We start from the raw sequence: 25,749 nt of genomic DNA on the forward strand, positions 1-25,749 counted from the left end.
CTATTATTGTTAAGTCTCTTGACATTCATACATTCTTATTTTTCATACCAGTTGAAAAGAAGTACAGACTCCTTATCATATGTAGTACATTTATTTTTACCTTCAGTTGCTCCACAAAGAAATGAACATTAAGCAATTATTTAAAAACACCAATGACATTGAAAATTTGTAAAAATAGACATGTGCATTCTCACTTTCAAAATGATTTTCAGGTTTACTTTATGGACTTTATCAGTGGAAAAATATAAATACTATATATAGCCTTCACAATATATAAGGAGCAGAATTATGTTTTGTGCCAGAAAATAATTCACTAGCTAACCTTTAAAAGGATGTGTCTCTATATGCTTTTGATATGCAGATTTAAATTCTGAATACAGTGACACGTACATTTTGAAAATATTTAAATTCTGAAATAATACTAAAACAGCTTTTAAATTCTTTGAATATGTAAACATTGCATTTCAGGGTTTGGGACTCATCTCAATTTTTAAAATAAATTTAAACTATATACAGCTTCTTATTTTGATTCCTTATTCTTCTTGCATTTTAAGCTTCCTATATTTTAGAGTGAGAAAAGTAAGATTCTTTGTCACTGAATTGTTCATTTCTGCTATGAATGTAAGTATTGTGTTGATATTTCTGGAAGATGCTAAGGCAAAGTTTGTTGTGTGTGTGTGTGTGTGTGTGTGTGTGTGTGCATGCAGCTGGCATACCGACCTGAAAGCAAGGGAGCCCTTAAAAAAAAATTCATAAATTCAGAAATTGATTTAAAAACTGTTCTTTTGCCTTTTCTTTTTCTTATGAGTTCACCAGACTTTTCATAAAAGATCTTTCTTTTGCATATGTTAATTATCAGTCATTTTTAAAGTGGTCCAAGTTTGAATTACCAGCAATTAAGATATGAACATTATGTTTTCCCATTGTTCCCATTACAGAAATCGAATGATGTAGAGGGAAAAAAGAACAGTCCCTTTCTCTGTCAAAAGGCTTTTCAATTTACTTTCATTCTCAATTTGCAGTGTGTTCCTAATAGAGTAAATTCTTTTTTTTTTTTTTTTTTCAAAAAACAATGTATTGGTGTGCCTGCTATTTTCTGGTAAGTGATGTGAAAGCTGAAAGCTGATTTTGTTGCAAATCGTTAAGCAATGTAGAATTATTTTGCTTCTTACTAAATGATCATTATGATACTAGCCATTTTATTGGATGAAATGGTGTTCATTCCTTAACACATTTGCTGCATCAGAAAATTATGAAAATATAACCCCAAATTGAAAGTTAAGTAAGCAGAATCTATTTTTGGCACGCATTGGTGACAGCTGAATAATAGATGGTTGAAACATCTGATTGTTTTGTACTATCCATGTAAAATAGCTTCTTTTCTAATGATTGATCAAGTTTCTTCGATAGGGCCCAGCCTGTAGCGCAATGAGGTGTTTGATTGTTTCGCTGTTTGTTCAGATATTAGATACTTAACATATGTTAAAAATAATGTGTTGATTACAGCAGTTGGGTGCATATTCTTCAGTAATCATGTACTACCCTGATGTTTCACTTTTTTTTCTTTAATTTCTGTACAGCTGTTTTAGTTCATACTCCATTGACTTATATTGGCAACTTCAAGGATAAAATTTTAGCTGAATTTTCCTGGTATAGTATGTTACTGCTGATTAATAGGGACTTCCACCTCACGCAGAATACCACAAGAGAAGGTTTAAAAGCTGCTACTTTGAATTCAGACGGAAGTCCTGACAGTTGTACTGCAGTTCTAAGCTGTTAATGGCTTCTTGTGTGCATGCATGTATATGTGTGCTAATGTAAGACTAGCATGTTGGGTAAACAGTAACTGCTTCATATCCCTCTGGAGGCCTCATGCGAGCTCGTGCATGAGCTTCACAGTATAGCTGGCCCTCCACAAAGAAATAGCCTTTTTGTTTCAGGTTAAGATTGCAGTCAGAGCACACAAAACATTCTGGGTGTCGGTATTTATCCCGTGCCTTCACGACTGTCCCTCTGTGTGGAAACAAGAAAAAACAATTTATATGAATTTAAAGTGCAAAGAAACTAAAGTTTAACACAAAGTAAGTTTTAGGTATTTCTTTTAAGGCCTTTAGGTTGCTTCTCTGGTGGTTTTGCCAACTACTAGAGAATTTAAAGTTGTAAGTTGTGTTTGAATAAGTAGGATATAAAATGCATTAGAGGTGATGACATAAGCTTTCCAATAGCTCATTAGAAAATGAGAGTTTGAAGAAATATTTTATTTTGGTTGCAACACCAAAAGTATAGTCTAACCTATTAATACGTTGAATAAATAAATCTATTTGTAAATTATCTGTGTTCTTTGCTGAATCACAGAATCACATAATTGTAGGGGTTGGAAAGGACCTTTAGAGATCATTGGGTCCAACCCCCCTGAAAAGCAGGCTCCCTAGACCAGGTTGCACAGGTAGGCATCCAGGCGGGTCTTGAATATCTCCAGAGAAGGAGACTCCACAACCTCTCTGGGCAGCCTGTTCCAGTGCTCCATCACCCTCACTGTGAAGAAGTTCCTTCGCATATTGGTGTGGAACTTCCTATGCTCACATTTATGGCCATTTCCCCTTGTCCTGTCCCCACAGACTGCTGAAAAGAGGTTGGCCATGTCCCTTTGACTCCCAGACTTAAGATAATTATAAACATTTGTAAGATCATTAAAATCTAAAACTGGTAGATTCAAAACAGATCACAGTGTGTTCTTGATGCTCCCACTGGCTTGTGAAGAGGATGCTTTACGCTACTGAACAGCCTTGAGAATTCACAGCCTCAAACAGCATAGCATGTGTAACTGCTGTTTTCATCATTATGTATTAATGACTAACTTGCAAAAGGTCCTGAGAAACCTTCAGTAAAACTTTGACAGTATGTTATCAAAACTGAAATCTTCTGTATTGAAAGTGCCTAAGATACAAGCTAATGATTTGGGATTTAGGACAATATATTTTTATATTTCTATTCTCTAGAAGCTTTTCTTCCACTAGCGCAGGGAAAGACCATCGCTGTGAGAGCATTCCTGTAGTTTACGGAGACATCTGGGGACATGCACTTACACTAGAGATTTCTAAAACTGAAAAGAAATAACTTACAGAATTCCACTCCCACATTTGTCACACAGTGGTACTTTCTGGGCTCCGGGCAGGCCAGTAGGTATCTTTGTTACAGGTGCTTTCACACTTCTTGTACCCACTGGACGTCCATCTGAGAACCAAAACATTTCTGTTAAATACAGACTGATACAAAAGCATCTGCTGCAGTTAAATCTTTTCCTGTAAATATGCATTTCTGCATGTGTTTACAAGCTTTCACTTATGCCAACTAATAATGAAGTTTCTTGATATAAGTTTAGTGGGCCTGATCCCATGTCTTTAGAATTGGGAACAATATTGTGTACTGTAGCCAAAAAGCAGATACAGCTGATTAAAAACATATTGCTCTCTATCTCATAGACACCCAGAAATTCTCTAATAGCAGGTCTTGGGTATAAGCAGTAGAGGGAGGAGGTTTGGCTTTAGCATAGAGCCTTAACATAGTCAAAACCTCTCTGAAAGCTTACTTCTTATTTATACAACCAACAATATACTGAGTTCAGAAAGATTTGTAACATGATATAAATATAAAATTACAGAAGAAGATGCCAAGTAAAATCCCACAATAATATGTGTACAGAAAAAAATGGATGCATTTATTCCTTCTCTGGAAAATATTTAAATATAAAAGGAAAAGTTATAAATATTTATAAATATTCACTTCAGCTTAAATTTGGTTATATTTTATTCTTTATGCTTACTATAAATGTAAATGTTAGAAATTCACAGCATTTAATCATGTTTCTTGCTATTTTCAAAACCTCTTCGTTTGGAGGAAATATGACTGTAAATGGTATTGCCCTCTTTAGTTTTCATTTAGAATGAAAAGGGGATGAGTGAAACTTCTCTTAGGGGCTGGCTTAAAATTCTCTTTTTTCTGGATGTGGAAGAGAGTGTTATCTTTCTTGGTGTCCCAAAAGTTCTTTCACTTATAACTTATAATTCAATTAAAAACTATTTTGTACATTAGCAGTCTTAAACTAACATCCCCATTTTATTCACACAAGACATTGCTAGCCATAAAAGCAAGGGGAAAAATGTTACTAGGCTTGTGTACTATTTTTTTGGATTTAAAAAGATTTGGGCTGTCAGAAATTTGTGTAGTTCTGATTTCTCTTATTCTCAAATTCCCCTTTCCCACAAATATTTTTTAAAAAATTGTTGAACAGGTAGAATATGTTATTATTAACCACCTTCCTCGGAGACTAAATTCTGGAGCACCTTAAAGGAGCCAGACTGGCGGGGTTGGCTGGGCTCCTCCTGGTTGGAGTGCAGCATCCTGTACACATCAGACTGAGGCACTGCTGTGGGAGCTGGGTCACTGCATCATAGGGAGGAAGAACAGATAACACAGTTAACAGACATAACTTCAAAGTAATAGCTCTGCCAGGCATAGAACATGATTCAGGAAACAACCCTAAAGACGCGTGAGTTTCTGCAACCACTGAAAAACCGTTTCCTCCAGGTAGCACTGCTTTATACAGACTTCTCTGGAGCCTAGTGTACTGAAAAAAACATCCATGGAATTCTTACAAAAATAAGTCTACAAACTCATGACGCTGTTTCCATGATTACTACTCTGGCTCTAATGGCATTTGGAAATAGGCCAAGACTTGTGTTTAACTTCAAAGCAGTTGCATTCTTGTGATCAACTGCTGTATTACCAGATGCTGTCTGGTCCAGTATCCAGAAATTCCATTTTCACAGCAGCTGGCTTCAGGAATGCTGATAAAATCACAGACCATATCTTTACATAGGGTCAGCCAAAACCTAAGCAAACACTTCGGGAGACTGCCATGAAGTCAAGGTATTCATACTTCTCTAAGTTGGCTCATTCACTAGTTACAATAATGATTATTTCCCTAAGCTAATTGTTACTTAATTTATGAAGGTGACGAAAAGAGACTGAAGTAGGTACTGCATTTGCAGATAAACACAGGTGAATGGAAAATCTACTAAAAGTAGATTTAAATTAGGATGGGACATGACTTTTATAATGACAATTTTTATGATAAAAATATAAGGTAAATTCTTGTCCAGATAACAGTTCATGGCTGAATTTCTAATGACCTGCAAACCAAAGATTTTACCAGTAATGTTTCATGGTATTTTAAATCGTGCTGAATTTTTTAAATTGATCGAGCTGACTAACATCTTCAAAGACTGAGAGAAAGGGCAGACACTGGGAAGGTTAGGCTGAATGTGTGACACCCATAAATTTCAAAGTGCTACTGGGACTAATTAGGTAAAAATTTACTTCAGTGAAGTCTGTTATCTTGCTGATATTTGTGTAAATGTCCAGTTTACATTTCCTATTACAGCTGGCCTCCTACTGTCTGCTGCACCTTAGATAAGTTGCCACTGGAAGAAAGCAACTAGTTCCATAGGGAATTAGACTGTTTTTGACTTAGATGATTTTGTTTCATTCCCAGGATAACATCTAGACTGTCACATAGCACAGTAAGAGTAATAGCAGTTGGGCAGATATATAATAACTACTGTTGATTACATTAATTCTTTGTATCTTCTGTGATAAACCGAATTCCTCTGAGCCATTTTTAAACTGGCCTAGAAAATGCCATTTTGTTCTTTCATCATAAACTTTTAATCTATAGAGTAAGCTCACTTCTAAAGATTTTCAATAGTGCAGAATTAGACCCTCGATTCTCTCTTTTTGACTAAAAAATTCCTAAAATCCAAACACGTGATAATACAATTACATAGAAAAGACAAAAGACAGGGATGAGTCTATGAGATAACATTCCTAAATTCATACAGAGTGAAAATGAATCCCACAACAGAAAAGCATTTCAAACCTGTGTGGAGAGTCAGTTCTCAAACTGAGAACGCTTACAGGCATTTGTGAAATCTGATTACTCTGGGCTTAATCCATTATTTCAGAATAAAGAAAAAGCAATTTGGCTTTTTTCTTTTTCTCTATTCCTTTTTGTTATTGTTATTGAGGGTAAATATTAATGCAGTAGATTAACATTACTCAGATGAAGTAGTTTTGTGTTCATCAAATTAGCATGAACTTAAATATTTCTTTGTAAATTTGATTTTTTTATGGTTAGTTACAGCCCAGTTCTTCAAAGTGTTGAAGAAGGCTTATTGGTGCCAGTGATTATTGCTTATTTAAGGTATTAGTAATTAGCTTTAGTTTACACCATACATGTTATACATTATTAAGTACTGTTGTAAAACAGAAAAGTAAGTACTATTAAGCAAAAATGAAGACTAAACCAAAATGAATCATGAATTGTACCTTGAAAAAATGAGTAGAGTTTTAAAACCTCTTATTATTCATCACTGCTGTCCATATTCACAAGGTTCTTACCTGATTTTTAGTTACTATAGTGGATAAAATTCATAAATCATCTTTTGACCTTTACAGAGATCCATTTTTAGGCATAGAAAGTCAGTTCTGGCTCTTTTTGGACAAAAGGTAGTCACTGAATAAATTGTCCCAGGTGGGAGTTAATGAGTTTGAATATCTGTCCACAAGATCTCCCAACTTCAATTTCAATGGTTGAAATAAATTTGGGCTAATAACAATATTGCATTAATGATTAATAAGAATAATTTATTAAGAATAATTTAATAAGAATAAATTATTAAATAGCAAGTATGATAGTAATAACAAATAATTGTGAATTTTGAGGGGAATCAGAATCTGATTAAGATTTAAGTAACTTAGTTTATCTTTAACCCTTTTACACATTCTTGTAGGAACAGTGTAATATTATTAAAGCCCATGACTGCTGGTATATTCTAAATTTGTATATTCATAAATATCAAGCATATTCCTCTAATTACCTCATTACGGGTGTTTCCCCCAGAGCTGTAGAAACTTGGCCTTGAAGTGTTTCCATGATATTGTCATCTGAGTACAACTGCATAGGTGTGTTAAACTGAGCATGTACAATCTTGACACCAGGAAGCTCCATTTCCAGGGGAACGTTAGGGGCCATCCTAGACACTGCTTTCAGCTCGGTGGGGCAGATGGAGCTAACCGTGCTAATTGAAGAGGGGGTACTGCGTCCACTGCCACAGTCAATCCCCGAAGGAGTGCTGCATCCACTGTGTTAATTACAGATTACAGCCAGAGTGCAGAAAGGTGTGCAGTGCGCATCGGATTATAGAGAATAAAGACAAAAGTACAGGAATATGGTGACGTTAGCAAGCATATATGTGTAACAAATACAGGAAAGTAGAAGTAGAGAAAGTAGAGAAAAGCAAAAGTATGTGTACTCATTGAAAAGCATTTTCCTGTAAAAAGCACCAGTGCCAGTTACAAAGCATTCCTTAAAATTCTGGCAAGCATTTTCTTTAGATGATAAAAAAAATTATAGTGGTTTTAATTATTCAGAACATAATATTAATTTGTATTTTGAATGCTAGATTTTATTTGAGGACCAGTTAAGCCTCCATAAAACTTGTTGTAGGCAAATAATTCTTAAGATCTCAAAAGGGTAGCATACAAAGATTATGTGAGTTATATGTGCTAGTGAGAGAATTAACACCAGCAATACTGGAATCCTAAATGCACCATTCCAGCCCTGTACTTCATAATCCATCCCAGACCACGGCTGAAGAAATGACTGTAAAGTAGTGTAAAATAATGAATATGATATTTACCAGATTTCCTTAAATTCTGTGAGATATGTATTTATCTTTTAAAATTTTAACAATATATTTATTTTTTTATTTGTAATATTTGTTGAAAATTTCATAGAAAACAAAAATGCTTTAACAGCCAGGCATACTTTTGCTTTTCTAAATGACAATGTTCCCAATAGAATATAAAATGGTCCTTCACAAGAATAGAGAATTCATTTTACTGCTTTTGAAGCAGATTTTACATGTAATTTATGTAAAATAGAGATGTACAGTTATAGAAAAATATTGATTTTTCTCTGTATCACTGAAGTAAAGTTACTGTGCACTAACATGACATCTCTGAAAAGGGCTTGGTAAAATAATGTAAACATTAAGCTCAAAGTCTTTTTCAGTGTCACTAATTTGAAGACTTCATATTTTCTTCACAGCACCTCAGGGGCTTCCTTGATTCCAGAGATCTTTATTCCTGTTGTTGTGTAATTGATTGCGATTTATATGATATTCAGAACTGATAAATACTTAATCTTTTTCCTCTGAATCAGGGTTGTGATTAGTTCTTTCCAGATCAATGATTTTGTGTAAACCTGTAAAATAATAGTACATTTCACAGTTCGACCATACAATACAATACTCTGCCCAGAAGATACTCTTGTATGGAGAAGAACTCGAGTTCTCCCCTTGACTCAATGGAGAATTTGTGTAGGACCACTTTCTTAAAAATTGGAAGGGAAATACATTGTCTACAATTAAAGACATATCAAAAGAAAGCTAATTTCAGAAAGGATAGGCAAGTCTTAAACCAAAAGTACAAGTTCTGTATCATCACCCAACGAGAATAAGTTGAAAATATTAATATCTGTGGCTATTTATAAATTCACAGCCTTTAAAAAAAAAAAAAAAAAGACCACCCTTAGATTCTGCAATATCTTGCTTTGTGCTTTGTCAGTGCTGATAGTGTTAGTAAATGGAAAAAAATAGGAAAAGGGCAGAAAAAGCATAAATCCTGCTATAAGCAGCTAGAGTGGTGTTAAAGCAGAACGAAGTATAAATAGAATGTACTTGTATATAAAATACTATTTCCAGTTTGTTTTGCCCAAAGCTGTGGCTAATGTCGAGTGTTAGTTCAATCCCATAGCCCAGAATCAGTTCTTCTTGTCGTCAAAGTGCTGTTTACCTTCAGCTGTCTGTTCTAAAGGGATATTTTCAGTCAAGTTGGAGGTGTTTTTTTTGTTTGTTTATTTTGCTGTGTTTAACAACATGCTTTCAGATGAAAAAGTAGGAGACAAGGTTTTGCAGAATTAAGATTATCCATGAAAGAGTGCAGTTTTTGAATATGGACTTCTGCGATGCTAGAACACCATACAGACCTTACCCAACTAAAGTTCTGAAACTTGTTGCATTTCTAGTAGGCTCGTATTCTTATCTGACAAGCTGGAAAACAACCAATTTAATTCAGCATTATCACTGAAAATATTGGGTAATGGAGAGTAGGCTCCCAGTACACTCATTTGAACTTCTGTAAATCTGATTAGATACGTGCACATGGTGCCTTAAGGTCCATGAGGCAGTTCTAGGTACATACGAATGCTGCCTGTAGTTAGAGGCCATGTGTTTCCTAAAGACTTTGTTATCATTTATCCTGTATTGTCATCAGGCTCCAAGTAGAGATGGGCATATTTTCTTCATTCTACATTGTTTGTTCTTGTTCACAGAAGGATGGGGCTCTATCCATCTGTTCGTTTCCTCTTTGTCACTCAGGTGAAAAAAAAATACATCTTACAAAACTGATAGTACATATGAGATTGTCCTTTGTACGCAGGAATCAACTATTCTGCTTTTTCAGTCTAGTCTGCCAGACTTGAAGTAGTATAACTAACATACAGGCATTTTTGACCTTCAGAATGAAAAAAAGAACACTAAATCCACTGGTAAAACCTGTTACTGCTAGAAAGCATAACAGATAACATTGCAGTATATTGTATCGCTTGAGCATATTTGAACTTCTTTAGGTCTTCTCAGCAAAAGAATTTGCATTGTTTCCCTCTCCCTTTTGCATTTAAAACTGCAAATAATAGTAAGCTAGACATTCTACCTGCAGTTATGATTGAGGAATATTACACTGAAACAATGAATGTTAATGTATAAGCTGTTCTGCGTTTTACAGATTTACATGTCTGTAACATTAGGTAGTTGTTTTAGCTCTGCATTAGTCATTTGGTTATCTTCTGAACAGCTGTCTGCTGAAATTTTAACTTAAAATCTCTGCATGGCCTAGACTATGACTTGCAGAAGTATCTGTCTTTTATTCAGCAAGTGAAGAAATCTTATACATCTGTTTTTGGACAGAATTTCACAGCTCGGTGTATTTGTAAGTGTATAATACCTGGTGCCCCGCTGTAAACTGAATTGGGTTTGCGAATGCAGTTACTTCAGAATCATATCTATATCACTGAGAGTTGAGCCTGGACCTTTTTTCTTTTGGAAATTTTGAATGTTGAGCCCGGTATCTGCAAGTCAAGCACTTCAGGTTTTTAAACTTCAGCCATACATTGTATATTACCGTAAGTTAATTTCAAATGCCTCAGAATGCTTTATTAATGCAAATTGTGAGTATCCATTAGAAAATAACACCATGCATCCAAACACATCAAAACACTCAGAGTTTATAACCTGCTACGGCCTGGGAGTATGAAAGGTTTGGGCCGAATATTATGTCTGTGTTCAAAGTAGTTCATATCCTGTAAAGAAAAAAGGGTTAAAATAGCTTCCTTTGGCCTATGTTTATTTCTAGTTAAAAGGTAGCTGATAACATTTTAGAATCGTAACTATGAAGTAATCTTGTTTATTTTGTACATTCCTGGTACTTAAAAGCTGCAGAGTAAAGATGTTAGAAAAGGTTGACTGCTGTGTTGCAGACCAATAGAGAGGGAGAATTGTAGCTACCTTTGGTGTTACTACTACAGAGCTGAATGTAGAGTTTTCTGTGTTGGAAAAAATTTCATATATCGCTAGTTTTTTTGATAACCAATAAACTCCAGATTATCAGAAGAAACAGCAAGAGCTGGACTTTTTAACTGAAAACAGAACAGATAGTGATATAACGCAAAAGACTGTGTATTATAAATAAATTCCAGTACTCACTTTTGCGATGCATTAGGAATGAGACTCCTCAGCTGTCCATGGAGTGCGTCTTGTATATTGCCAGATGAGTACAGCCCAATTGGAGAATTATAGGAGGAGCTCACTACCTGTCTTTTGTCATCAATATTTGCTGCTGCAACAAAAGGCTGGGCCCTTCTGTTGTGAGCTGTACCAATAGGCTTGAATTCCTGTACATGATAGGCAGACAAAATACACAGAGCTACAATGCACACCAAAGCTAGTAATGAGTAAAACTGACATCAGTATTGTTAATCTCTGCATTTTTTACTTTTGCAACTTTGTTATTTTTTAACTGGTGCAAGCACACTGTATTTTTCCATGATTTTTCTGTATTCTACTTAAGCCATACACATTCAGAGATCATTATTTTTCTGCCTCAGAGCAACCAGAAGGCATTCCATGTCTGTAAGTAGCATGAAATTTTAAGAAGAAATGAGAGGGATGACGTATTGTATTCTCTAGATTTTGCACTGTTTAGGCTCATCTTGTAGAAACATCCAGTGGATGAAGAGTGTTTGATACTGTAGTCTATCACCTTTTCCTGCTGTCCTGCAGTGCTTTTTGGAGACAGTGCCATGTGAGCACTTGATCCATATAGAATAAAAAGGCCTCATTCCTAACAGAGGTTTCTACAGTTTGAATGGTATTCTTCTTTAGAGACTGGAAATTTCAATGGTAAGACAGCAGAGATCATTGGTACTTCTGTAGATTAGCTCTGCCAATTCTCTGTTTTGACTTTGGATTTGGGATGTGCATTTTGCCTTGTGTTTGGTCTTCCTAAGGTTTAGACCACTTGACGGCAAATCTACAGAGGATGAAATCTGAACCAAGCACAGAACTGTAGCACGTGCTGAGTCCTTTCTTATTCCTGAAATTTGAATTCTCTGCTTGAAAGTGTGATTGGAGTAATAGGAATACATCTACAGTACTGTAAGGCAATTAATGTAATTATGTTGGTATCACATGGTGTCTTATGACCTATAGAGAGTTTAAGTTCTGATATTCCTGAATGAATTTTATTTCAGCTTGTAGAAGCTCAAGTCTTAGTTACTGGAGCTTTTGTTTTAATCCTTATGTACAGTTTATGCTGTGTATTTGCGATCACATATTTTTTATTGTGACACACCCAACATCTTCAGTATTAAAATTATTCTGGCACAATTGTGGTCTTTCAGTTAAATCTTGCAAGTTATGCAAATGAATTTTCTTGTTCTGCTAAATCAATTTTTAAATTAAGTTTTTCTTGTTTTTGGATGTAGAAATGCCTTTTTTAGATCACCCTTGCCTTTAGGAATGCTAGAAAAATTTGAGTTAAAACAAATTAGCAACAAATACAATATAATTTGAATACTTAAATACCCGGGGTAATTCAAGATAGTAAGAACAGATTAGATAAGTATGGACACATTTCTGACATCTCTAGGTTTTTATTTATGAAATTATGAAAACCTGAATGTGAACTGGCTCTGTAGTTTTCATTTAAAACAACAGTTGCAGAAATTTATTTAGGAACAGGCCAAAAGAAAAGTCATGGTTATATAGAATGTGCAGCCAGGAAATGCAAACAGTAAAAGCAGTTTTATTAAATGAGAGTGTTTAGCAGCATTACATTGTAAGAGACTACTGAAAGAAGCAATCAGGTAGATGTGCACAAAGGTTTTACTTGCAATCTTTGTTTCTTTCTCTCAGAACTGGGTTGCAATTGAGAGAATGTATTAGTAAATGGAAGTAAGCTACGACTGTTTAGGTTCATGTCTACTTTATGAAATATATTAATATCAAAATATTTAAAATTGATTTAAATCCATGTGTGATACAAAGCAAACAAAAACAACAAGGAACGTTGTCATTTCACCTCATTTAATTCTTGTTGACAAATGAACAGCACAGAAGACGTGGCACCATAATAGCATATTTACAATATAACAGTTGTGAAAAAAGTATTTGAAGTTAATTAGACTTAAATTCCTTTTTATTTTAAAATAATCTCTTCAGATAAAATGTCAATGACAGAACATACAGCAGCAAAAATAGTCCAGCTCTTGTGTTTATTGGATCTTACTGAGGCTGTAATAAGTCCTCTTTTAGTTCAAAAGCTAAATGAGAACTGAAGGTGGTTGAAATTCCTAATCAGGAATATGTGACAATTATGGTTTTTCATTTCTTAATTTTTTTTTACTTGACTGATGTCCCTTTTGCATGACTGACTACATTTTGCATTGATACCGATATCAGGAACAGAATTAGCGCAGCCCCAGAACTCTGCAGAAATGCATGCAGCAAGGATTGTGTGGTGGCATTCTTTGGGGACAATTGCCATGAGTACACACAGGTTTACGTGATGGAGATACCGTGCGACTAAAATCTTTATCTATGAATGCTGTTACAGAAGACAGGCTAGATCCTCAAAACAACATGAGTGTAATTGTATCATTTCAGTACTTGACTAGAAGTGGTAATAGACTATAAATTTTTGTAGAACAGTGTTCTGTTTTGTTTAGATTTTTAGACTTATCTACGTATATAGTGTATTTATATCTCCAAGGAATGTATAATGTCTTTCATGGCCAGAGGTCTAGAAACAGTGAACAAAATGTTCAAAGGCAAAGACAGAAGCAATAAAAAAGCCCAAATAAAAACAGTTCAAGAAATTGTGATGATGGAAACAGTTATACCTGAGGTTAGAAGAATAGTAAATGGCAAAAAAATTTACAGGTCACAGCATTGTTTTACACCAGCAATATAGTAGAAAGGTATATATGAGGGTTTTTTAAAATTAATAATAAGATAAAATTTGTCATTTACTTTGATATTCTCTTCCTAATTATATTATTTGAGGACCTTCTATTCTAAATTACTTTTATACAGAATACGAAGGAATTGTATTAATAGTACTTCAAGTGGTTTCCTATTTCCTATTATTCATTGCGCTATAGGTTGCTCCATATTAACAAAATGAACTGGTTGGTTCTTACATGGGAATGCGGAGCTTTCAGGAGTGACTTCTGGTCAGCAACTATTGCTGGAAGTTGCTTGCTGGGATTGTTGCCTCTGTATCCTCCTCCCAGAGGAAAAACTAGTGGGAGTTTTTATCGTGCTTTGACAATTGCCTCTGTCAGTCTCCAAATGACTGGGGCTGCTCAGCCTAATGCAAAAGCTTTCCACTGTGTAAAGGTTTTTTGTTCCATAGCTGCAACTAGGCACAGTGTTAACTGTTTATCAATTTTCACATAACCATCTCCAAACACTGATAGAACACTTTTCATCTGTTGAAATTAAAATAAGCTTTCTTTGGCCGTGTGTTGATATGCTGAACTATTTAAAGTATGTTTTACTTTCATTTTTTACCTATCTTTTATTAGCTTGCAAATTAAAATCACTAAGAAGATTGCTTAAGTCTTCAATTATTCTTATGTAGTAGCTTCTAATGGATTTTAAATTATTTACTTCCCCCCTTGTGAAACCTTTTTAGTGTACTTTAAATCATATGTCTGGTGAAAGTGAAAAATTCTAACTACCTTTATAACATCTATCGCCTTTTGAGTAATTTTAATTGTTATACAGATTAAGGAAATGCTTTTTATACAACTCAGTGATTTTCCATTTTTTTTTGCAGACCAACCAGTATGTGCAGTACTTTTGGATAAAAGGGATGTACATTTGAAGTAGTACTATGCTGCTTTTGGATTTTGTTTCACTTTCCTGGGCTTCAACACTTATGTTCATTATTAGACAGCAGCACACACTACTGTGATTTACACAGAGCAGATTGTGGCTGTGCTGTAAGTGGTCATCTGAGGAAATTTTCATTCTGCACTGTTTGGACTGCTGGTATACACTCTGCAGGGTCTCATGTGCTGTGACTAAATAAGCCATAAAATTAAGTTTAGAATTTCAGCACTTACAGAAAAAAGGCTATATTTTTTCACACAGGTATATCAGAGTGATGGATGTTCTTCAGTGGAAGAATTTGACTAAAATGTAAATCGTCTCAAGGATGGTTTAGCATATTTGTTTACTAACATTGCTGCTTTTCTGATATCTAGTATTTATTGAAATTAATTAGTACTCCTGATTTTCTGAAAAAGGAAAGAAGACGACATACCTCTGTACCATATGGAGAGGTTGGCTATTTAAAACTAGGATAGACATTTTTTCTAACTGCCCAGTGGAGACTGCTTTTCAGTGTCCTGCCAAATAGCACTTAGTGAAATCTTATTATTTAACTTAACAGTTCCTCTTTGGAATGCAGCATACTTGTAAAGGGATTATAGTCCTGTAATACATACCTACATAATTTTCTGTACAGATTGTAGTGACTTTGTTCTTCTGCTATGTCTTCTAAGTATATCCTAGCTATTCCATAGAAATATGCATTTAAAATAGCTGTTTTGTTTCTTCGTTATCCTGTCTCTTACTGCTGAAGAAGGTGGATTGTTTCTCTTGAAGTTTGCTGTAGCATTTAGTATAAAGGCTTTAGAGCAGAAAAGAGAACTGGAAGACTAGAAAGCTGTATTCATGTTTGGGAGTGCAACTGTGAGAACAGAATAGGTGGAAGCATTCACTGTGTTCACACTGAATCTGCTCATATATTTTTTTTTTCCTGGGATAGCACAAAATAAACACTTTGACATACTTGCTTTGATCCTGGCCTGCAATCAGAATGCTCTTTTCTCTTTCTCTCTTGAGACTACAGCAAATGTTTATGTATGTTAAAGGAGGAATGGCAAAGGAAGTAAAGCACTAGTTATAGACGACAGCTAGACAGTTAACAGATAACAACATGGAAACTTCTACTCAAAGCTTTGCACAGGGACTGGCCTGAAGAGAGAGGAGAATTTAGATTGAGTAGATTTACTTTGCTCATGTACAAGAAACAGGACTGGGCTGTTCAGAAGTGGTGAATTATTTGCTTATTGACCGGTGCGTGGGTGTTGAACAGTTTTGTAACTTTCAGTTCTGTAGCGTAGTATAAAGGTGCGTGGAAATAGGGAGACCCAACGTTAATGAATTTCCCTGTTGCATTACCTGTTACATCAAAAAGACTTTTGAGATGTGATGGGTGCATTGCATTGGTGTTTGACATTTATTCCTGACTTCATCAGAAAGTCTCTAAAGGAGTTAAAGCAACTTAAACAGTATCAGAATAAAAGGAGGTGGTTTTTTTTCCATAGTAGAACTATAGTGATATGCGCAGTTTTAAAGAAAAATGGGAATGTGTTGTAACTTGTTAAAATTTTATTTCATTTGTAGCTGAAAAACTAAAACATCCAACAGATAAGATGATGCTCATATATCTGAAAACTGTGGTGGTTCATATTCGCTTAAACTGGTAGATAATGGATGGAGTGGTATTCAAAGAATTTTAATGACCACAAGTGAGATTGTTTGAAGTGTAAACAGATGAATGAAAATGCTTAGGTAAATTTAAAGAATTCATACCTGTGGTTCAGCTTCCAAATTAATCTTGAAGCGATTTGCTTTGCCATCTTCTGAAACTTGTGGGGACCATAATTTAGTTTCTGCCCTACAAAGAGAGGAAGGCAGAAATTAAAGAACTTGAATTCCTGTATAGTTATGTATCTCCATGTAAAAGGTAGCGTAGTTTGAAAGTTTAGTTTGTTCTACACTTTGTGACTGTTAAATGAAAGTACTTCAACAATATTTGTGTACTATATGTAAACTGTATTAAAAAGTATATATATATTTTCAGTTACTTATATTATGAAGAATTGGAACTAATTTGTTAACAGTTAATGGACTAGTTTTCCTTTGCATTCCTTTCTGCTCTGAGCAGGGCAAGCTTTTTACAATTTTGTTTTTTTCAATATTTGATAGCTTTTTGGATATCCTTAATATTTTGCAAAAATAAGTGCATATATTAAGAATTTTCCTAAACCTCAATGTCAGTTTATTTTTTCATAACCACAGTATCTGTGGAATGGCTGCTTTTCAATGGAGGAGGGGTGCAATTTAGGTACACAAGGTATATATCCAGTTGTAAATAGATGTTGCACAGACAATTCTTTCAGTTGCTTCAGTGAAGATAGCAAACGTGTAAGTATCAGTTAGAATTCTGTTTTCATGTGCAAAGGAAAATTTGGCAGCTGATTTTAGAATGCTGCAATACTAATATTAAACATTAATATACTGTCTACACAGTAGTACTGTTTGCTATACGAATCTAAATATTTAGTATTTTTAAATTTGCAGAAACTTCACATGGAAAATTACACTTACCGTATTTTTAAATACCTCTTAAGAGAGTTGTTAAATGGTATGTAACAGCCTGTAACAGATTGATATACTGGAATTAAGCATAGGAATTTTTGAACTAAAGTCTAGGCTCTAGTAACTAGACAATTCTCCATCCAAGAAAAATATTCCTTTATTTGGGAAGGAATATTGTGGTCAGCTGGAACAAAGTGCTATGTCTCCCTAAGGGCCTCAGGTTGGTCAGAGTTGTCTGATTCCTGGAGACAGCTGGGAAAGTTATTTTGATTAAAGGCTGAGCAAACTCATTTAGGGGATGTGAAGGTGCATGTTGTTCCTTTTGGTATCTTTAGTGGAGAGAAATTACTGCATGAAAGTTTTGGACTTCTGCATTTCAGGTAAGAGAGTTTTTTGGTTTTTTTTTTCCTACTTTTTGTGAAAGTCTACTGTGATGTTCCTTTCCTTAATTGGAAAGATAGGCTAGTAGCTTTCCCTGTGTTTGAGAGCAGGAGGCAGTGTTAAGCACCTGGAGCTGAGAGTGGTAGAACAGTGAGGTAACTGACCAAGTGATAGCTAGCTAAGGGCTCTACTATATCCCTTTCCAGCTTTTTATTTCCCAAGAATGTTAAGAACTGTTTGTTTCCCTATGGTAAATATAAGGCTTGTGAAGTCAGTAGAGGCAGTGAGGGATAGGGTTCATAGCTAAGTGATTCTTCAGGAGAGTTCCCTGATGGAAGTTAATCCTGTCTCTGGGCATGTGTTCCAGGGACTACTGCCTGATGTGGAGTTGGTGAGGTTGGTCTGTGTTTAATTTGTGAAATTCTCAAAACTATTTTACATAGTTACCCTACATAATGGTTGCAGTGCATTAGTTGGTTGATTGTGCAGTATCTTCTCTCAGAAGTAAGCAAACGTGTTCACATACCTCTCTATTTTCAAGGAAAGCTGATGTGTAGCTGCTTTAATTCTTTCCTGGGCATCATTGTGTGTCATGTTCTCTGTGCTTAGGCCATTGATAGCCACAATAACATCACCAGGGCACAAGTTGGCAGTAGAAGCCTTGCTTCCAGGTGTAATCTGAAAAACAAATTCTGAATGAAGCCGCATTCATACCTAAAAACTGATAGAGAGAATTAATTTCACCATGCTTTCCTATTTCCTGCTGGATTGAGTGTGGGAGGAGTGGGTACAACTGTCTGATTTCTCCCAAAAGCCTTGCTTTTGTAGTTTTGCTGATTCCTCTGTAGTTCTATTGTCAGATCAACACAGACGTACTTTGTTCATCATAACTTCAAAGCAGATGAAAATTGTTTTTACGCTTTCTGAATTAAATAGGTTCTACTTTAATTTCTGTAATTACTTTAACTTGTCTTTGAGCCTTTTGTCTCAACTGCCATTGTGCAATTTGCTTGAAAAAAGTGGTTAAGTTCTCCCTCACAACCACAGGCAATAGCAAAATAGTACACTGCTAGGCAGTCATGGTGTGTGATGTGCCGTTGCCTAGGGCACACAGAAAGGCATTTGTGGTCTTACCATGTTTAAGGACAACATACAGCAGTTAGTGTATTTCCTGCAAGCCTGTCTTCTCATGTTGTCTATGTAAGTAATCATTAATATGCTAATACTACTGAAATAATATTTTCTCTTCATTCATGTCTAACCTGGATCCTGAACTCCTTAAGGTTCTTCAGTCCCACTGCACTTCAGTAACAGTAGCCCTGATCCTTCCAGGTGAAATGCACCAAACAACGTACGCCAAAAAGAGTATCAGTACTGAAACAGTGGCAAATGTCAGCTGGAGTCATTCTTTGCTCTTTCTAGCTGTCCATCTCTGTTCAGTGGGTTTGAATGCTTGAGGAACTTAGGGTTTGTTTTGCAGGCTTTTTTTTTTCTGCTTTCCAACTTGTAAACTTATTTGTTATTTCTCCATAACAAGCTGTAGTGTGTGTGTTATTATCAGATCAGTTAAGTGAGCTTTCAAAACAGGTGCTTGTGATCAGCTGGAGGCTATTAGCACCACCAACCTCCAAAAGGATGGGCTTTTGTATTGTGTATTGAACAAAGCGTTAAAGTGCCTGAATAATCAGTTTGACTACGGATCAAGAAAGTTACTTGCAGATTCTGAGTCTGGAGTCTCCAAAATTATCTGTTCAATTTCAACAGCTGCTAGTTCAAATAAACCACACTGAGACCACTTACATTACTGCAACAAGAAATGTGTGGGGAAGATCATGCTTCTCCCTGTAGCCTCAGATGGCTCCTGACTTTGTCTAGCATGTTGAGTGCATACATGGAATGACAACTGCAGGAGAGGTTGCTGGCATTAGAATGTCTGCTAATTCTCTAATGCTCTAAATTTAATGGGCAAAACCAGCCATTCTGTCATTCCTTCTCAAGTGAAGAAAGGGACCAGGCTGTGCATTGCAAGATCACACGTCATTAGAGATATAGTACTGATATTGCAGGTACCTCAGTAAGTGATGCTGTATCTTAAGGAACTAGTTAGTGACTTATGAAATGTGTATTGTGACTACTTAAAACACTGTTAAGAGCACAGTGTTTGTTGGCCATCCCTGCTTCATGACATGGTTCCTACTGGTGCTTTCAGAAAACTTTTTCCTTTCTCTTTCAGATGTGTCTGTATGGCATGTCTATTGCTCCTGCATCCTCAGTGTTTGGATAAATACAAAGATATCTGTTGAGCATTCAGATGTTGACAGAGATAACTCTTTAACTCTTTATCTGTGGGATAATGTCTGACACTTTACGAAAAACACTCTGCATCTGTTTAGTAGACTTATGAAACTTGTCATTATACGCTTTCATAAATATTTTAAGCTTTTATTTTGTGAAAAGTTTTGAATGTTTGCAGGCAGAGAAGCTAAACATAAAGTTAAGTTAATATAAATACTCGCATTGTGATCTGCAACCATCTGTAGTAAAACAATTGAAATCTAGGGTTGATGATGTTTTACCGCTTACTCCAGCCTCCACAAGTTTTAATTTTGTGTAATGCTTTATTTAATATGACTTAAAGTCTAGGTTTGCATTCCTCTAATTACATGACCCAAAATGTTATCTTCTGTTCAGCACAGATGGAAATTGTTCTGTTTCACGAAGACTGGGATTTTGATCAGTTTTGCTTAGATAATTTCTTGCATCTATGTAACGTTCCAAACATTTAAAAAAATATTTTCCTTATTTCCAGTTAGCTGGTCATTTTTGACCCTAATAGAATCTGAGTGTGTCTATTTTTATTCCCTTTCCTCTTCTTCCATCCTCCTAGATCAGGATCTATGGTCTTTGCATTTGCTTGAAACAGTCAAGGGAATTGTCTTGCTTGGAAAAATCGCAGATGGATTTTTGAGATGGCATCTGTTCATTAGACAGGTGTATGATGATCTCTTCTGTGGTGGGCCTCTCTGACTTGTCCTAGAAAAAGCTTCTTCTTGTTGAACAAGGGGCTATTATAGCTGCCTAAATGTACACCTGTCCAATTGTTTTATTCAAAATGTTTGAAAATAATTTCTATCCACCGCTTTATAGCAAATAGTATTTCTTGTCAGAACAGTTGAGCCAAATGTGAATGGACTGCTATTGGTTCCTCTTATGAAATAAATACCTAGGTCCCAAAAAGCAGGGTGTATGAATCTTGCAAATTGTTCACTAGTGGTTAAGATCGAAAGCATAAATACTTCTTGAAAGATTCTTCTAAATGTATGCTGTGGCAAAAATAATTTAAAAAAAATCTAAGCTTAAATAAATCTACCATTAAAATTACTAACTTGATCTAAGCAAACTTAAACATCTTCTTTCTCATACAGGCATTATTTCATAGTTCTACTTGCAATGTGATTTTTAAGTATTGCCATTGTTTGCTAGAAGCCAGTAACTTATGTCTTGTGTGGCATTCATTAGGTATGAGTCAATTGTAAAATCAGTTATTCTTTAGAAAGCTACATTTATAGTAACATCCTTTGTTACTGTAGTTTTAAACTTCGTTGCACTTAATCTAAACACAAAGGAAATACAAACCAGACACTGCTAAAATATTTTTCATTAGAGATAATGGAAACTATTTTTCTTTTGGAAGCCCATAAAAGGCAATGAAGGCCTCAAAACATCCAGAGATTTTTTAATTTATTCATTGTTTTTGTCTACTGTTTGCTTAATGGTTTTGATATATCTTGTGAATGTTTGTTATGAAGTTATGTGAAGTCAAATAGCACTCTCTTTTAGTTACACTTAAAATAAGTAAATGGTTTTATGCTAATGTGAATCTGAGGTAAGTGATTAAAAAAAATTAATTCTTCCTGATATAATATAAGAAAGATTGGTGCTTAAACTTCCTACGGACTCCTGTTTAGAAGCATATTTACTGCAAGGCATCACCAGTGGCATCCATCCTTCAAGGCTTTTGATGTTTATTTAATACCAGACATAGTGTACATATTGAGTCATAGTGCGAGGCTTTGGAGAGGGGGAAGGCATTGGGGGTTTGGTGGCTCATGCATCGCATACTTGGTGTGTTTGAGGTGCTAAAAAGCAGCAAAAACAGAAGGAGAACTAGTTCTGATCCTTAATGTGTTTAACACAGTTTTCAACATAAGAAAAATTGAAATACAGATCTACTTAATGGCAGGATATATATATCTGTAGATGCAGGGCAGCTGCCTGTTTTATATGCTCCTTTCATCAAGTAACTTGTTTCTTAAACTATTTGCAATTAATAGTTCAAAATCGTTGGGAAAAATGAAGGCTTGGGTTCTTCCTGCCCTTTAGTAGGGGATTCATGTGACTTGTCTGTTACTAAATATGGCAGAAAACACAGACGAATTCTCTCTTGCATATTTAGGATAGATAACTTTTGATAATTCCTTGATTTAACATTCATGAAAGTGAAAACTTTTAGATGTAAAAGCAGGTGCTGTTGCCTTTGCTGGCAACACGCGGACTTTAATTAAAGTTAGGTTCATCTCAGGAGGTTGGCATGGAGAGTTTGCAGAACACAAACTTGCAGGCACAAGGAGCTGCTGCCAGGCAATGTCTCCCCGGTGAGTGCTCAGGCTGGCGGTGAAAGTGGGAGCAGTGGGGCTCTGGCCTTCAGAGACTCAAAACTAATTTTCTCATCTGAATGCCTGGGGAAATCATGCCAGAGTTTTCCTGCTGCCAAAGCACTTGAATTTAATTTTTGAGGTATAATTAGAAGTGCTCTATTAGACCAATGAAACAGTTCTAGAAACATTACACAAAACTTTTAAAGCAATTAGCTTTCAGCTAGCTCTGCTCAGAGCCAGCAGCTGTTTGCTGATCTGCACACAGCTTCATCTGCATCTCTGAACTTAAAAAAAGGGCAAAAGTCTGCAACAGGTGTCAAATACAATAAATAGAAAGGAAATGAGCAAATCACATACCCTGGTTATGATCAATGGTTGGTTAAAATCTATTCCTCCTGAGAGCCTGAATCCCCAGGGTGCCGGTCCTGGAAGAATAACGTTCTGTGGCATTGTGGCTGGGTGCTGCTGGGTTCCTGCTCGTTTTCCTTTGGTGCGTGTGAGGGGCTGACCTGCAGGAGGATGTGTGCTGAGCACCTGCAGGACAGGGCAGCCGACTCCCGGGATGTCGTGGTCACCCCAAGCACTGTGCTTTATCCCTGCTCTGGGTGACGTCAGCCAGTCCCTAGCTTCCCCACCCACTGAGGGGAGTACCGAACCAGACAAATAAAGCCTCAGCTGGAAAGTTTACAAGCACATCAGCTTTATCTGCTGCTTCAGATCCCCCTTCAGCCTTACAATCAGTCAACTCCAGGATGCAATATCTTTCTGGCTTTGTAAAGCCACCCTGTTGCCTGCTTTATATATTGCTGGTGCTTGCTTTCACTGTACAGTGCACTGCTCTGACTGCTCGCGGTTTTGTTTCATATAAACAAACATAAGGAGACTTCCCTCTCAGGCTGTCATTTCACATCTTGTCTTACTTGTAATGTAATAGTTTGCTGCCATAAAAAGTCTGTCCAGCCCTTCAGCTGAGTATTTCAGCTGCAGTCACTCAAGAGCATGGCATGCACCAACTCCAATGGCTTGAAAAGTCTGGGCTGATGTCATGCATATTTCTCATATTGAGGAAGAGAAATGCAGAATTACTTGATGCCCCTACTTTTTGTAGATATCTGCAATTGCAAGACTATTCTAAATACCTTTTCTTGGTTGTTGGTGTTATTGAATAAACACTATCCTTTTTGGTTTTATTGCATCAGCTTGTTCAGCTTTATTCTGACGTTATCCCTTTCATACTGCTCAAAAAGAGGAGGAATTATCACTCTTATCATGCTGCTACAGATTTCTGCTTAGAAGTGGTATTACCAAAGTTAATTGAGCATGTGAAATGTTCTTCAAGCTTCACTTTGCCTGAAATTTGTCCTCTTCTATGACAGTATCTACAGCTCTAATAAAAACTGTTGAGAATATGTATTTTTTTAATGATAACAGTCCACATCATGTTTTCTGCCTTTGGGTAAAGGTGTGGGGTTTTTTTGTTGTTGTTTTTTCCTTCCCTGTTGTTTCTTATGTCAGAGGCCTTACTCGCCTTTGTTCACTCTGTGCATTTGCCTTTCTTCTTACCTGTGTCCTGCTTAGATGGGACTCTGATGGACAAAAAAGAATAATAAATAATAAAATTCAGGTTCATGCAATTCATATAATTTCTGATATAGGTAATGTGTTTATTTGTAAATTTCAGTGTACAACTGGCTTTTTCCTCTTACTCGTTGAATGTCTTTATCTGTGTCTACTCATAATATCTGTATAGTGAAAGTCCTTCTCAGTAAGATCTGCTGAGAACTTTTTTCTTTTCCTGAGGGCTATGAAAGTTAGCCTCAGAATTTCTGTGGTATTTATCCTTCGTTTCTGGCTTGCTAGTAGACTGTAGTGTTCGTTGTGATTGTTTTTAATAGTCTTCTTGTCCAGAACATACTCTAACAATATAAAAGGTCTCTGAAATATTTTACACTCTACTATGAACAAAATAGATGTTAGTACTTCTCTCAAAGAAAACTGTGAGAAAACAGACCCCCCATCAGTTTGTCATTTGACAGTTGTCAGGAGCTTGGGAGTGAGGTTAGCTTACATTAGGGAAGACAGACACAGAGAGAAATAAAGCAAGGCAGGTATTTAGTTCCAGGCATATATCAAGTGCCTTAGGTTAAATATTTCATACAATTTAAAGTCTAAAAAACTTTTCATTGTCTTTGAACAATGTATATACTCTGATCTGATAGTTTTTGAGGTTGATTCAACATGTGCCTTCAATATATTGATGCTCTCCTTATGTGGTTCCATATCCTGCCAGGTTCTATTATGCATACAAAGTCAGAATGTATCTCTAACAGTTCTTCTGTTTCTTTTTTTTTTTTTTTCATCCTCTCATGCTTGTTTTGAGTGAAAACACTCTCATGTTTGGTACCTTTTTTTCCTCACTCTTCTCCTAATGAATCCTGTAATGTCTTCCAGTTTCTAGCTAGGCATGGGTAGCATATTAGGTGTACTCATCTAAAGAGTGATGTTTGCCTTTCTGTTTTCATTGAGTACTGGCAATCTCAAATAGTAAATCCTGCAATACAGAAGGATTCAGAAACATAAGAATTTCTGTATCAGATCAAACCTGTGATCAGACTCTTAGTTTCCAGTGTCAGAAATTGGGTACTTGTATCACAACTTGTTTATTTGTGATATGTCTTCCAAATTCTTTTTAGTAAGTTATTGGGTTATATCTTAATAGGTAAACTTTATTAGTAATATTTTAGAAATCCTGTTCTTTTCAAAGACTGCAAAGTTTTGACTGCGGGTGAAGTAACTAGAGAGCGCACATCTGATCATCTGGGGACAGCTGCTAGTTAGTGAAACAATTTCAGATTAGTTAAGTGTCCATCATGTTTGTTTGCGCTTCTCTACTATACTGAGATGTGCTTTTGCATCCCTTCTACTCTCATTAGAAACATGCAGTGAGAGGACAGGCTTAAACTTTAACTGTGCAGGTGATTGCTATTAATTGCAGTGGAAGACATGCTCATATGAGACTGAGCACCAGATCAAAGATTTTTTTTTCCTCACTTATTTAATTGGGAGGGGGACTTACTCTCCAAGGTGCTGTTCTGTTTTACTGATGTGTCACTAGCTGAGATTTAACTCTATGCACTCTTTTCCCCCTATAACTTAGAAAAAAGGAAAAAAAAAAAAAAGGCAATATTATATCACAGGGTGCCCAGAGATGTGGTTGATGCCCTGTCCCTGGAGACTTTCAAGGCCAAGCTGGATCAGGCCCTGGGCAAACTGATCTAGCTGCGAATGTCCCTATTCATTGCAGGGGAGTTGGACTATATGACCTTTGAAGGTCCCTTCCAACTCTAAGGATTCTACGATTGTAAGGAAATATTTTTGTGATAAATCAATACGGTAGGTGTCAGAAAAAAACAAAAGTTATAAATAGAATTAGATTTCTTTTCGTTACTGAAATATACCAAATGTTTAGTGCTGAAGCATCCTTCTGTAAATTCCTGGAATGTTTTTTTTGCAGGCTGTAGAACCAGAACAAACCTTGGCAGAGACAAAAAAAAAAAAAAAAAAAAAAAAAAAAA

At 35.8% G+C, this 25,749-nt stretch overlaps 1 protein-coding gene and 1 long non-coding RNA gene across 6 annotated transcripts in view; one reads left to right on the forward strand and one right to left on the reverse strand.

Annotated features, from left to right (window-relative positions):
* The window catches only part of LOC110398869, a 60,417-nt gene that overhangs the window by 12,502 nt on the left and 22,166 nt on the right, over positions 1–25,749 (forward strand). The window lies entirely within an intron of this gene.
* Positions 76–22,790, reverse strand: PDLIM3 (PDZ and LIM domain 3). Of its 2 annotated transcripts, XM_021396864.1 has the most exons (8): positions 22,532–22,790; positions 18,043–18,194; positions 16,347–16,431; positions 10,413–10,480; positions 6,939–7,202; positions 4,316–4,443; positions 3,123–3,234; positions 76–2,013 (listed from the first exon to the last, which is right to left on the reverse strand). In XM_021396864.1, the coding sequence occupies exons 1-8, from the start codon at positions 22,622–22,624 to the stop codon at positions 1,824–1,826; spliced, it is 1,092 nt and encodes a 363-aa protein (XP_021252539.1). In that variant the 5' UTR covers positions 22,625–22,790; the 3' UTR covers positions 76–1,823. The 2 variants fall into 2 exon arrangements, with proteins under 2 accessions (XP_021252539.1, XP_021252537.1); XM_021396862.1 differs by lacking the exons at positions 6,939–7,202; positions 10,413–10,480 and adding an exon at positions 10,884–11,071 and having other exon boundaries at positions 22,532–22,780.

Source organism: Numida meleagris, chromosome 4, assembly GCF_002078875.1.
Source record: "Numida meleagris isolate 19003 breed g44 Domestic line chromosome 4, NumMel1.0, whole genome shotgun sequence".
NCBI classification, from domain to species: Eukaryota; Metazoa; Chordata; class Aves; order Galliformes; family Numididae; genus Numida; species Numida meleagris.